This window comes from Syngnathoides biaculeatus, chromosome 5 (genome assembly GCF_019802595.1).
Source record: "Syngnathoides biaculeatus isolate LvHL_M chromosome 5, ASM1980259v1, whole genome shotgun sequence".
Lineage (NCBI taxonomy): Eukaryota > Metazoa > Chordata > Actinopteri > Syngnathiformes > Syngnathidae > Syngnathoides > Syngnathoides biaculeatus.
In genome coordinates, this window is record NC_084644.1 from 11,504,155 (window position 1) to 11,518,315 (window position 14,161).

General features: G+C 41.4%; 1 protein-coding gene, 1 long non-coding RNA gene and 1 pseudogene across 2 annotated transcripts; 1 reads left to right on the forward strand and 2 right to left on the reverse strand.

Annotated features, from left to right (window-relative positions):
- Positions 1-542: 542 nt before the first annotated feature.
- On the reverse strand, positions 543-2,753 carry LOC133501022 (transcription factor HES-7.1-like; annotated as a pseudogene).
- A 162-nt stretch (positions 2,754-2,915) lies between these two features.
- LOC133500802 (uncharacterized) lies at positions 2,916-4,577 on the reverse strand. The gene is made up of 3 exons (XR_009795037.1): positions 4,367-4,577; positions 4,191-4,255; positions 2,916-3,528 (listed from the first exon to the last, which is right to left on the reverse strand). It is a non-coding gene; the product is annotated as an uncharacterized LOC133500802 (long non-coding RNA).
- Positions 4,578-4,794: 217 nt separating this feature from the next.
- On the forward strand, positions 4,795-14,155 carry zp3d.2 (zona pellucida glycoprotein 3d tandem duplicate 2). Its single transcript, XM_061819937.1, has 9 exons — positions 4,795-5,443; positions 8,725-8,840; positions 8,924-9,027; positions 9,158-9,332; positions 9,417-9,522; positions 9,966-10,051; positions 11,039-11,112; positions 11,220-11,537; positions 13,915-14,155. Exons 1-9 carry the CDS (start codon positions 4,940-4,942, stop codon positions 14,133-14,135), a joined length of 1,704 nt encoding a protein of 567 aa, XP_061675921.1. The 5' UTR covers positions 4,795-4,939; the 3' UTR covers positions 14,136-14,155.
- The last annotated feature ends 6 nt before the right edge of the window (positions 14,156-14,161 follow it).

Genomic DNA, 14,161 nt, shown 5'->3' on the forward strand with positions numbered 1-14,161 from the left:
GTGGCTACTTATAATCCATCCATCCATTTTCTTTTTGCCGCCTATCCTCGCTAGGGTCCCGGGGAGTGCTGGAACCCATCCCAGCTGTCAATGCGCAGGAGGCGGGGTACACCCTGAACTGGTTGCCAGCCAATTGCAGGGCTTATATTATAGATACACAAATTGATGGATAATTACTTTTAAAATCCGATGTCAAGAATTATTTTTTGGCTTAGTGTAAAAAGGCATTTGGGAAAAAAAATTTCTATATCTAAACATTATTATTACGTATAGCTATTCAAAATGTTGGTACAAATTTTAGAGGAAAAATACAAGTTGACAGACATGATTCACTTTTGCGGGCCTCATAAAAATGGTCAGTCGGGCCAGATCTGGGCCCTGGGCCTCGAGTTTGACAGGCAGATTCCAACATGCAACTCTTGAGCACAAAAGTTTGCCCACACATCCACAGAGTATGAGAGTGCTCAAGGCACTGAACACTTTGATGTCTCTGAGGAGCGTTCTGGTCCCCCTCCAGGGGGTCTCGCTCCACACCCACGACAACAAGACAGCAAACGATTTGATGGGACTGGAATGGAACGTTTATTCGTGACAAATAATAGAAGCTCACCATAGGGAGACATGTGCAATAAGTTAGTGTGCAAAATATACAAGTTACATATGATTAGGAGGGATGACAGAGGTTGTTCGTGACTTGTGGATGTGGGGGGCGGGAGCCCCTCGTATTTCAAAGCAGCTAGAAATGAGAGGGGAACTTTGTTATGATCAAAACGTCTCTTAGTGTTTGTGTGTGCGTGAGTCGACTCACCTCTGAGGTGGACACACAGGGGGGCCCGCAGGATCCAGCTCCCATCCCGAGTGGCACTATGTACTGATCTATAGTAGGTCGAATGGTTCACATATATACACAGCGGCGTACAAATACGTCTAAACTATTTACACCATCAACTCGACAGATTATGTATACATTGATGGGGGAGGGAAGGGGGCTAGGGGTCAAAGTTCACTGTTCAGGGCCAAGGCCTCCACACGCTCTGGCCTAGCGAGGGGCCCTCCGCCGGGGGGTTCTCCATGCACGTCTCCAGCCAGTTTTGCCCCTGCGCGGGGGTCCTGGGGGGCTGAGCCACCGCTCGCCTGTTGGGCTTGGATTTGTGTCTCAGCACGTGGAGGATGGAGGAAGAGGAGGAGAGGAGGAGGAGGAGGAGGAGGAGGAGCGGGGGATGAAGGAGGCGTCCAGGGCCAGCCACAGGCCTTTGCCCTCGGGCCCCAGGAAGTGGGCGGCCCTTTGCAGGCAGGTGTGGAAGCCGTCCTGGAAGGAATGTTCTGGTTGCGGTCCGTTTGCTGCTTTGCTGGTGTTGTGCAGGAACAGGACCGTGTGCTCCAGTATCTCGGTCTTCTCCACACGACGAGGAGCTGCACCCTGCAGCAACACATGTACGTTTATTGAACGGGTTTAATTTCATCCATCCATCCATCCATCCATCTTCTTTAGCGCTTATCCTCATTAGGGTGGCGGGCGAGTTGGAGTCCATCCCAGCAGACTTTGGGCAAGAGGTGGGGTACACCCTGGACTGGTCACCAACCATTTTAGACAAACAAGCGTTCAAGTGCACACCTACGGACAATTGAGTCTTCAACATGCATGCTTTTTTTGGGGAATGGATGTGGGAGCAAGCCGGAGCACCTGGAGAAAACAAACTCAAGATCTGAACCCAGAACTTTGAATGTGATAGACGCGAGGCAGACGTGAGAATCACCATGTGGAGCCATTTTTACTGTAGGCTAATCCCTCGTTTATCACTGGGGTACATTGCAGACCACCCCTCCTCTAGGTGAAATCCACAAAGTAGTTTTAAATTATTATTATTTTTTTTAAAGATACATGAACATTCACAGATTATTATTAATCCCCTCACACTGGCATTAACCTCTACCATACGCTTATAAACACTTTCTATACTCTTAAACCCCTTTTAAATATTCACTAATACATATTAATGCACACTATCTACATATTACTCATAGTAACATGAAAAAAATACATTATTGACTCAAAATCCCACAATATGACAAACTATGCATGATATGAATATGGGGGGGGGGGAAATCTGCAATGCACTGGATCATGTGAACAGTGATATAGCGAGGGAATACTGAATTACACTGGCATACATACTTTGGAAAATGGGAGGGAGTCATATTGCCCAAAGAAAAACCATGGAAGAATAGAAGTGAGTCAAATAGCAAAGAATAGAATACAGCTTTATTGTCATTCTCACATGAACTATAAAAATTTAGACTTTGCTCTCTACACAAGACAGGCTTGAAATGAGATTTTGACTCAGAGCTGAGACATACATGCCAACCGTGAATTCATTTGAGCTAATTTTTGAATTCTATTTATATTTTATGAACTATACAGTATATACCTGCTGCTGTTGCGGCTCCTCCATCAACATGCTCCTCAAACGCTCCAGACTGTGGTTCATTCGCTCGCGTCGACGTTTCTCCACTTGTGATTTTAAAAGCTGGAAAGAGGTTTCAGAAAAAGTTGACTCTTCCAAAAACATGCTAAATTGTAACACACTATTTTCATTATTTCAAAACTAACAGCATACTCAAATGATTTAAAAGCATCACTGTATGGAAAATAATATTATACCTATACCTTTCTATCGCGGTTTGCATCCTCTGCTTCCTGCATGAGCTTCATGATTCGACCTTTGTCGGATTCTTGGCTTCCTCAGAGTCCAGCAGTCGTCAGAAAAGGAATTAGAACCGAGGCAGGCTGCTTTATTTATAGCCAACTTCCCGGTCCGCCCTCGTCCCGCCCACCCGCCAAACAACCAATCACATGTCTCGTTGGTCATTCTTTTGGCCTGTGGGCGGTGCGTTGCCACGCGAGCGCCCGCCCAACCGCGAGAGTTTTTACTTTTGTATTTTCTACTACATGAATTTAGCTGCCGCCAATTATCTCAAAATTTAGTGGAATAAATCCGCTTATTTTATGAAAGTTGTCTTAGTACTCGATAGGATAGAAAAGTCCATGTTTGTCCATGCAGGCTAACTGAAAATGTTCCCCGGCCTTCAGCGGCCTCAAGTCCGACGCACGCTCACGCGGCCCATTCATCTCCGATTATTATTTTTGACGTCAAATTCAAATTGAACATAATTTGCGCAACCACACTACAGCAAAATGAATGAGATAATCACAGGAAATTAAATAGAATTCCTACAACGTCAACTTTTCCAAATACTGTGAATGTAACAATATTTAACAAAATAATTTGAAGTTAATTTCCGCAGTGCATACCAACCAATAATGACTAACAGACAAATGGCAATTAGTCCGCCTCAGTGCGCGCGCGGGACCATTTCACAAGTTTGCGTTCCCACTTGTAAAAATCCACGCGTGCCATCTGCTTTCGTGCCACGTGCTGGAGCTCCGCAACGTCCACGCGTACGTGCGAAACCCTTTCAAGTGCAAGCGCCGCCGTGGGAGCGCGACGCCACGGCACCAAAGACCACCTGAAAAAAAAAAAAAAAAAAAAAAAAAAAAGGTGCGACTGTGGGAGCGCGACCAGCAGACGCTTCTCGTCGCAAGTGGGATTCGTTCACACCCGAATTGAATTGACGCGCACGCGTCATTCCACGGGGCCTCCGGCTAGTTCGCACGCCTGAGCAATCAACTTCATTACAAATTATAAATGGGACAGGAATAAAAAAATAATTATAATAATGTGTAATCTGTTCTTATCATGTTGCATCGCGGTCAGTCTCATACAAGATGATTTGTTCAAATTATTTTAAATGATAATGATATACGCTTGGGGGACAAACGCTTTCAAAAGTATCTCGTGGGAATCTGCCCCACGCATACACTGTCCTATTTTATACTTTTGAGTGTCGTTTGACACTTGGGGTTTAGTCAGGAATCCGCGCATGCGCAATAGCCCGTCTCGTCACTTTTCTATACTTTAAATTTACGTCGTTGAATTTTACGGATGAGTTCGGTGAGCGCATGCAGAAAGTTTGACGCACAGCCTTTGGGTGTTGTTTGCCCACGCATGCCCCCGAGTTTCACGCTGTTTCTGCCGGATGCTTGACACCAACGACCCCCCCCCCCGCCCAACTTGCCACCTCGTCTTTTCTCCCCTCACATATGTTAATATAACACGAGCTGCTCTCACCTCTCAGGGGGCGCGTGTCGCGTGGGTGGGGGTTACGTCCACGTGCCTTTGATTAGTAAAGGATCCTTTTGGCACATGTGGTATAAAAAAGCGGTATTCAAAATGAATGAAAGAACTCGAATAAGAAAACAAAATTGAACACATTAATATGAACTATATGTAAAAAAAAAAATTACCCAGAAATGTGTGTAGACCTCGCGGCACGGCGGAGCAACTGGCTAGAGCATTGGCCTCACAGTTCTTAGGAAGGGGTTCGAATCCTGGCCTCGCCTGTAGAATTTGCAAATTCACCCCCATCCTTAGCAACCAGTTCAGGATGTACCCTGCCTGATGACAGATGGGATTGGCTCTAGCACTCCCATCACCTTTGTGAGGATAAGCGGCTCAGAAAATGGTTGGATGGATCTTTATTCATTATTTCCAATTATTAAATAAACAAATAAAGCGAGAAATCAAAATAATCACATCATTTTACCAAAAAAATGTTCATCTGATACACAATGAAAGGACGGAATTAATGAAAAATTATTTTATCGGTTGTATTTTGTACAAAATTATTTAGATCAATTCGATCGAGGTTTGGGTTTTGGAATGGAGGTTGAGCTGCCGTACAAGAAATGAGCACAGAGTGGCGCTATTCAACTTCTACCTGAGTGTAAATTGAGGGGCGCCAACAAGGTGCTCGACAGCAAACTTGTCCCCTATTTCAAGAGTTTGAACGAACTTACAATATTTCCCGTGCCCTCGATATGGTTTATTGGTCATTCCTTACCTTGTGGTTGCTGTTTGCTTCCTACCAAGGAGGGAAGCCGCCATTACGGAGAGCCTTTCCTCCATTCCCGAGGCCTTTAACCCTGGCAAACCGGAGCATGGCGAACATTTTCCCAAGGGAAAGCTCGACTTTGCCGCAAGCTTACCTCAACCTACCCGTGTTCGTCCACTCCAAGATGCCGCCGCTGGAGAAGCACCACTTGTCCCCGGCCAGAGGCAGCGGCCTGGAGCCTCTACCCGAGCCCGTCCGAGAGCGCCTGCTCCCGGCGAAGACTGGCTGGGGGCTATCGGGCCCTTCGGATGAACACTCCGTGCGGACGTTGTGCACAATGAACAAAATGCTGGTGCGGGTGTCAAAGAGAATTCTGGGCGATGGCGAAATAAATTCTCAGCTCAAACTGGGAACATGCCAGGCAAAAAAGTCGTCGAAGAATTACGTTTATTTTCTAAATCATCTCAACGAGTGTGGAACCAAACGCCAGGTGAGCTAGTAAACCTTTCATTTGTCATTGATGAAATGCCACCAATTCGTGTACATTTATGTATTTTCAACCGCAGTCTATCACACCGTGCATAAACTATCCCATGTAAAACATATAAATATAAAATGTTTCAACTTGGAGCTAATTGCTAATGCTAAATTGGTAGCACAACTCCCAATTAGCTAGCTAGCTTCACCTGGTAACAGTCTCACAAAGGCAGGTGAAGCTAAAAATCTTTTTCTTTCAAGTTTAATGTAGTCTTTATAGCTTACACATTGTGTATTGTAATGTATTTTCCAGAGATTATATTAAGTTTGATTTTTGACAAATATTTGCCTTGTTTAATTATGGAATTCTATCTCCCATATGTGAGACATAACACGCCCACCTGTCTACATCATTAGATATACCTATCCTCCTATTAAATTACAGTTATTTGTTTAGTTACTGAACAATTGTATATTTACTTCATTATATGCATTAAAAATCTTGATATACCTCTTGCATATGTGGTGCTGCACAAGAGAAGTATCAAACATGCTTGATACAAGGATAGATCATTTCTAATTTTTCGTTGTTTAAATTTAAGGATGTGTGCAAGGTCCTTGACATTTATTTTTTTTATTTATCTGCAATTATCTTTTATAAGGTTTTCAAGATAATTTGGGTGGGGAAATGCCCTGGATGCCCTTATATTCTAGTTGGTCTTTAAAGCCTGGCAGTTGAGATGGCTGGATTTCTTATTACGGTTTGATGTGGAAGTAATCTTTTCTCTAATTGGATTTTGTTGTTGTCTTATATACATAAGGACAGCTTTGCTCTGATCGGTCCGATCGCTGCATCTTGTGGCAGCCAAGCGATCATAGTAATGTTGTTTTGTTGTTTGAATTCTCTGGCGTGGGGTCTTAAAAATCATTGGAAAAAAAAAAAACGATTCCCCAAGTGTTGGATTGTTGGCCCACTCATAGCGAATGTGAGCTGAAAGAGGATGTGAGTGAAAAGAAAAACGTAGGGGTATATTTTTAGGTTAATCTCGTCATCCGTTCTGTTTAACTTAAATTGAACCTGCATGTGACGTTTATCGTTTGCGATAATGTATGCGAGCTTCACATTCATGCACAGTTACATATAGTTAATTGTCGCTGTAAAACGCAAGATATGTATACTTAACAGACTGTATCGTATGGCTTGGCGCCAGCTGAGATTTGTTCTTAAACTCTGGAAATGCATTTCTGTTAAGATGTGTTGAGTGGGTAACAGCCATGAAGTTGGCAGCTATTTATATATTAATTGATGAAATGACATCACGATGACTGATTTCAAAACCACTCGTTTTGCAAGGCTTATGCTGTTTATTCTCATTTGCATTCAATCGACAAACTGCTTGGAGGTGAAACAAAACTTTATCATAGACTCGTTTCGATCTGTTCCACTTGAATAAGTCCCCCCAAAAAAGGGTTTCAATGATGTTGGTCCGAAATATTATGGTTGTATTTTGCATTGCACCACATGCGGCTACAGTAAAATATGGAACATTATGATGACGGGCGTCTTTTTTTTTTTTTTTTTTTTCATGACGTGTGTGCAAGCTTTATGTAATTCGGGAGCATAATTTAGTCAATTGTTATTCGCTTTATGGATTTCTCTCTCCTGTTCTTTATAATCATCAGTACTTATTTTATACACACTGGAGCAATAGTTGAGATTTATTCGTATTTTTTTGCTCACGTCGATATAATCTAACCCAAGAACACAAAAAACACATTTTTAGCTAAACTGTGGTTGACAATTTGCTAGAAATAATGTGCTTGTATTACGTAACATACAAACAATGGACTGTAATTTCCGTTAAGAGAGACCAGTGGAATATATGTGCCGAGGAAGTGAGTTTTACCGTCCGGTGTGACTGTCTGGGTGCTCCCCCATGCTGAAAAGTCTCCTTGTCATGAATGCACATGCGTAACTAACAGGGGAACACTGGGTATGTAGCAGACGCTCACTGGGAAATCTCCAGGTGTCATAGTTCCCTTTCTTCTACATAGAGGGAGCTAACATATGTTATAACCCAACCCAACCTTAAAACAAAAGTTGATAAAAAAAAAAATAATTAAAAAAAAAAAAAATATATATATATATATATATATATATATACATGTATGTACGTTGGCTGTGTTCGTCTTTCTGAGACGTCCATAGCGAACATGAACATTCAGCGACAAGTTGCCCAATGGCACATGTTGAAGTATGGATTGGGATGTTTCAGAATGGCCGAAAATTTACAAAATATATGCGCATGGGCATTAATATACGCCCATGCGCATTACTCGTAAAGAGACTCTGCAGCACCGGGAACGCTCAGACTCAGACCGTCACACCTGTTAGCGCTGCTAACATGTTACTCAGTGATTTTTACCAGTATGTTTTTTCATTTTTTTTAATACTGGCCCTGTTAGGGTTTGGGCGGCGCTAGCGTTGGTGCGGCGCTAGTGTAAAAGTCTCTGTGTACCGTCTTATCTCGTGTTTCAATTTTGGGTACTTATGGCTTTTACACAGCTGCGGCCTATTTATGTACCAAATGGTATTTCCTTTACAAATGTACTGGGTGAGGTGTTAGGTTTATCACCTAACTTGCTTGGAATAATTGCACAAATAAGGAACAAGAAGTCGTCTTTCTTGTGATCACGAGGACGTGAGAGACATGCCGGTTACAGTCTCCAAACACGTTCTGAACCAGCATCTCACGTCCTCTTTTTATTTATTTATTTTTTTTTGTTAGAAAACACAAAAGGTCAAAAGGAGGGGTGAGCAGATGAAATGAACAAAGGTACAATTTTTGGTGATGATGTGGCACATTCTTTGGTTATGATGGAGTTGTCTTTGGCCACTTCTAGGAAGATAATGTTGCATCTGTGTAGGAGCTTGTCCTGTGATCAAGACTCTTCGAAGCAAGGATGATACTTTGGCTTTGTTGCAAGTCCATAATAAATATATTAACGATAACTCTAACATGAGGCTTATAACCAGGTGCGCTCTGTAGGCCGGGAATTACGGTATATATTAATTTTAAGTGACCCATTAACATCGTTGTCCTCCAACTGTTCATGCTTCAGTACTTTATAACGCTCTAGCAAACAAGCTTCATGAGGTGCGACAAAAAAAAAAAAAAGTATTCATGTCTCCCGGCTCTGTATGTACTTTACATTTTTTTGTACAATGTTGGAGGCTGTCTGTGTATATTTAGCATGTCTCTTATTCCTAATCGCAAGCATATTTCTTTACAGATGATTAATGATCAGATGACCTATTCAAACACACTGCAGTATAACCCAGGGATGATTCAAGGGCCCATAAGGAGATCAGCGCCGTTTGCGTTGGCCGTTGCCTGCAATTACACAAGGTGACTTCGATCAGACTTGTTTGGACCCAGGAAAGTTATGCGCAGTGTTATTAAAAAGTCTGACTTCCTTTTGCTCTTCATAGGTATCAATATTCTTACAAAATTGGCTATCTTCCAAAGATGCGCATGCGCCACATCTTCAAACCAATGAGGAACAGAGTCAATTTCATTCTGACGCCACGGAACGGTAAATTCTGAGGGTATAATATACTTTACCATTATAAATGACTTTGAAAAGTACATATAGATGGGGAGGGGAATAAGGTTGGTTGAGATGGGCTTCCTCTAAAGGTGCATTTCCTTATTATAATCGACAGCTCAGTGGCAAAGGCTCGCCCCATTGGATCGGTACGTGCTCGGCGAGCCCATGTTCTTCGAGGCCGAGGGTCCGACCATTCCTCAGGACATGAGGCTGTATGTGCACTCGTGTTACGCCACACCTAATAAGTCAAGCACCTCAACGCCTCAATTCACGGTGGTGAAAGACTTTGGGTAAAATCTAACAGAGATATGGAGATTTTCGTAAAATCAGAAATGGATGTGTACTTTTTAACACGTCTTCCTCCAACGATGAAGGTGCATGATTGAAAGCAAGTACAGCCGCTCCAGATTCATCCCCTACAAGAACAACGTTGTCCGATTTTCCGTGGATGCGTTCTTGTTCCAAGGAATGCCGGAACAGGTGAGTTACATTTGGTTACTTCTGCCAGGAAGGCAAATTATGCAAGTAAATGAGTGCCACCAGGATTTGAATTTGAAATGCCAAAGAAAACAGAATTTGAATGTAAAGTGATCACATTTTTAATCCTTGCTACAATTTGCTGTCTAAAATTCAACAGGCTACAATTCGCTGTCTAAAATTCACGGTCTGTGCCACCAGGCAGGGTTACTTCAGGTCAGAACCAAACACCCAATCCAGTTACGCTTTCTTAATGTGTGACTTCACATGACGAAGAAAGTGTAACTGGAATTGAAAAGTTACACTGAAATACAATTATTGAAAATGTAATCGCTTTACATTTCAAATTCAATTCTTTCTCTGGCATTTCAAGTTCAAATCCTGGTGGCATTACTTCCACAAGGAAATCCTTAACCAAGCCTGAATTTCTTTGTCATCCGCTGCAGCTCTACATGCACTGCACCATGTCGGCAGAAAGTGACGTTCCCACCCCGACGGCAAAGTCTTGCAACTACGACACAAGCGTGGGAAGGTCAGCGTTTTTACTAGGATTACTTGAAACGTATTGGGGAAAAAATTGCAATAACAGGTCATTTGCGAGTTTTATTCGTATGGGAATAAAGTTGTGCTCGGTAAATTCACAAGTTTGGAGAAAAGTAAATTTTACAAAAATGAAATTTACTTAGTTGAACAGAAAACAGGTGTTGAAATAGTCTTGGAGGGACTGTGAATATGGGGAAAATATTACAATAAGGATAGAGTTGTAATATGAGGAATGAAATAAATACATTTAAATGCTTTAAAATAGATACAAAATGAATAATTGGGGATATATTTTAAAGATATGGGAATACATTTCTAATATGAGAAACAATCTCAAATTCAAGTTATGTTAAAAAAAATACAAATTTTGACCCCAATATGGAATTTTATGATTTCTTTGAAGAAAGGTCATGATTTAAATGGAAAACCTTTTTTTTTTTTTTTTTTTTTTCATGAGCCTAACCTTCGCTACATGGTGCAAAGCTCACTTATTCGTGAGATATTATTAGTTAAAAACAGAAGAAAAAAAATCTTAATTTTCAAATATTTAGTTCAGCGGCACAGCGATTGACTGGTTAGCACGTCTGCCTCAGAATTCTGTGGACCCGAGTTCAAGTCTTGCCTCGCCTGTGTGGCCTTTTCATGTTCTTTCTGTGCATTTTTGTTTTCCCGGGTACTAAGCTTTCCTCCCCCATCCCAAATATATGCACAGCAGGTCAATGGAAGACTCTAAATTGCCCGTAAATGTGAGTGTGAATGGTTGTTCATATCCGCCTTGAGATTGGCTGGCAAACAGTTCAGGGTGCACCCTGCCCATTGCCCAATGATAGCTAATTAATTCAAAGTATTGTGAGTAAAATTGGAGTCATCATGTTAGGATTATTCTAGTATGATCTCAGAAATCAATCTGGATACATCTTAAAACATGTCTGATTTTTAAATTAACCTTCTCGCTTGGCTTTTTCCTTCCTTTTAGATGGGTGGAGCTGCATGGCTGGGACTGGGTGTGCGCCTGCTGTGACTCCAACTGTGGCTCTAGTACTGCTGCATGTGAGAAATATCACTACGCATTTTTTTTTTTAACTTTTAAGATTTGTAGTGTTACCCCTTCATCGTTAAAAAATACTGTCATCGATATATTTCTTCTAATTTTTCAGTGAGTGAAATAACTAGCAGCAGAGGGTGGAAAGTGCAGCCCAGAGGGCAATTTTTCAAAAGCCACAAGAAGAAGAGATTGTTCTCCTCTTCCAAAACGACGACAGCAGCTGCATCAGTTGCGAAGACCACCACTGAGGCCATTCGAAGGTCAACCACACCATGGTCTGATCCAGTTTTAGTCACAGATGATAACGCTGAGGTCAAGTGGCCGTTTGGAGGCGGAGTAGTGGAGTGGGTGGAAGAGGAAGAGGAGCAGCGGGTGAAAGGCAACGCCGTTGTGGAGGAGGATGTCCCGGAAGGTCATCGAGCCTTTGAAGGTATCAAACTTGGGATGCAAAGATTCATCAAATAACTAAAATAATTTCATCATTAAAAAAGGTTTCAGCAAAATCTCAGCCACCAAGCACTGATCTATTTCCACACAGACTTATTTGACTGGCGTTTAATGTATAAGAATGCACGATGGCGGCGACCCAGGAGCAAAGCATACTATAAAAGATAAATGTTAAAATTTTGGGATTATTTCACACTTTGTGATTATGAAACATGCTAAAACCAAGATGTAGGTAAATATTTGGTATGCTGCAGTGGTGGGCAAGTGAAACTTCAAGAAGCACCGAGGCTTTCCTAAGAATTGTGCCTAAAAAGATTTAAGGCTATAGTGACGGTGACATCTGGTGGACAACTGGAGTCAAAGCAATTTAACAGGAGCACGACAGCAAGTTTCAGATGACGGCAATAAAAGTTCAGAAAAGTCTGCATGATCATTCAGGTGTTTTGTTCATTCATACCAAATAATGATTAAATCATGACAATAAAATATGCAGATGTTCTCCCTGATCCTCTAAAACACATTCCAGATTAACACAAAGACTAATGCAAATTATATTAAATGTTAAATGTGGTTGAGGGTTTATTTAAAACTTTGAGCTTTATTTAAAAACTGTACTAAAAATCCCAAACACGATGAAAGAGCCTTCTTTGCAAATTATCAGTGTGAATTTAGAATTTTTTTTTTTTCTGTGCATGCATTTGTGTGCATGTTTTACCATTTGTTGGCAGCGTCCCATTTTTGGGACATCGTGATTTTCACACATATCCTTCAGTATATCAAAATATTTAAGTGTTTTAATCTGAAGCCATAATTTGGTATCAGGAGAGGATAACTCGTCAATCAAAGTTAGCAGTTGGATTTTTGGGATGAGATTATAAATTGGTAAAGTTATCATATAACCATAAATGAAAAATAAGTGTTATTTCCTTGATTGTGGCCTGTTAGGAGACTTTTATCTCAATAAGGCAAAAAATTGCCACCCTGCCCATGACTGGGTTTAGGAAACCCTTAAAAGATAATGGTTTGTCAGTTGTGGACTTGTGTGAGTGTCTTGCCAAAATAGACTCACTCTCCAAATGTCTATCTCTTCAATGATGCATTTTATCCAGCTAGTATGGCGGCAAGCCCCTCAAAACTGTCAAACCTGTCGGGCTGTCGTTTGCTCAGAATGCGTTTAAGCGCTATGAGCCAATGAAAATCTTTGAAACATTTTGAAGGAGTGAAGCGAAACAGCGATTACGTTCGACCCGTCATCAGACACATAACACTGGTCTTTCGATGGAGCGTTTCGACTCTCTCACTCCAAAGCCTCGGTATCATTTGCCCATCACTACTATGCTGTCTAAATATCTGTGACAAATTGAAAAAGCTAATAAAAAAAAAATGTGATAGCTTCAAACATTCAACTTAAAAAAATCTAGTCGTATATCTTGAGTTTACAATTTGAATTGTGACATTTTTGATGAAATGAAAAAAATGTGAAAAGTTATCTGCTTAAAATTTCGACATTTAAAAACCATACCACATTTTTTCATTAAACATTTTACAATTTTACCTAATAAAATTATCTTGCAACATTTAAATGTATTTACAAATTTTAAGTAAAATTACAAACTTTTTTTTCATGGAATGGGTTAGAATAGTAATTTAAAATTAAAGGTGGTATCTCTTAACCTCAAGATTTATTCACAACTTTAAATAAACTTTTTTAACTTAAAAAAACATGACATATAATGTGGAAAATTAATAACTCATTGCAAGAACGGATGATTTATCCTAAAAAAATAAAGGCATGGTATTTCTAGCATTCAACTATTTTTGCATTTTTAGAAAGAAAATGTTATGCTGGCCACACGGTAGGTAAGTTGGTGAAGCGTTGGCCTCACAGTTCTGAGGACCTGGGTTTGATCCCGAACCCGCCTGTGTGGAGTTTGCATGTTCTCCCCGTGCTTGTGTGGGTTTCCTCCGGGCACTCCGGTTTCCCACATCCCAAAAACTTGCATTAATCGGAGACTCTAAATAGCCCCTAGGTGTGATTGTGAGTGCGAACGATTGTTCGTCTGCATGTGCCCTGCGAGTTGGTGGCAACCAGTTCAAAGTGTACCCCCGCTTCCTGCCTGTTGACAGCTGGGATAGGCTCCAGCACTCCCCGCGACCCTTGTGTGGATAAGCGGCCAAAAAAAAATGGATGGATGGAAAATGTTATGCTATCTTTGAACATTTTTTTTCTTTTTTTGTTGTGGGATGTCTGAATTGTACTTTTAGAATATATGGCGAGCCACTAAGAACATTCATCTGGGTAGACTTTAAGCACCCTTGATTTGGAGACTATTGTGGTGATGTTCCTCTTCTTTTTACAGAGTCTGAAGTGCAAGCTACCAAAAAATCCAAGATGAAGATGCCCCGCACCCCCACAGCGCTGCCGCCAATACAGAAGGCCACTACAGAGACGACGAATCCTGAAGTAATGGGTAAGGTGGCGGACTGGGAATGGGAGGAGAAGATGAAGGGTTCTGCTGTGGTGGTGGAGGTCAAAGAACGTCGCCGAACTTTTGAAGATATCTTCGACTTTGGCGAATAAAGCTTAACGTCTCAACCACAGGAGTC

What these genes read in the sequence shown, in the direction of transcription:
- zp3d.2 (XM_061819937.1), top strand. Translation starts at nt 4,940, where the DNA reads ATGGTTTATTGGTCATTCCTTACCTTGTGGTTGCTGTTTGCTTCCTAC. An exon ending in AGTGTGGAACCAAACGCCAG is followed by an intron (nt 5,444 to 8,724) that starts GTGAGCTAGTAA and finishes ATTTCTTTACAG; the next exon opens with ATGATTAATGATCAGATGAC. An exon ending in TACGACACAAGCGTGGGAAG is followed by an intron (nt 10,052 to 11,038) that starts GTCAGCGTTTTT and finishes CCTTCCTTTTAG; the next exon opens with ATGGGTGGAGCTGCATGGCT.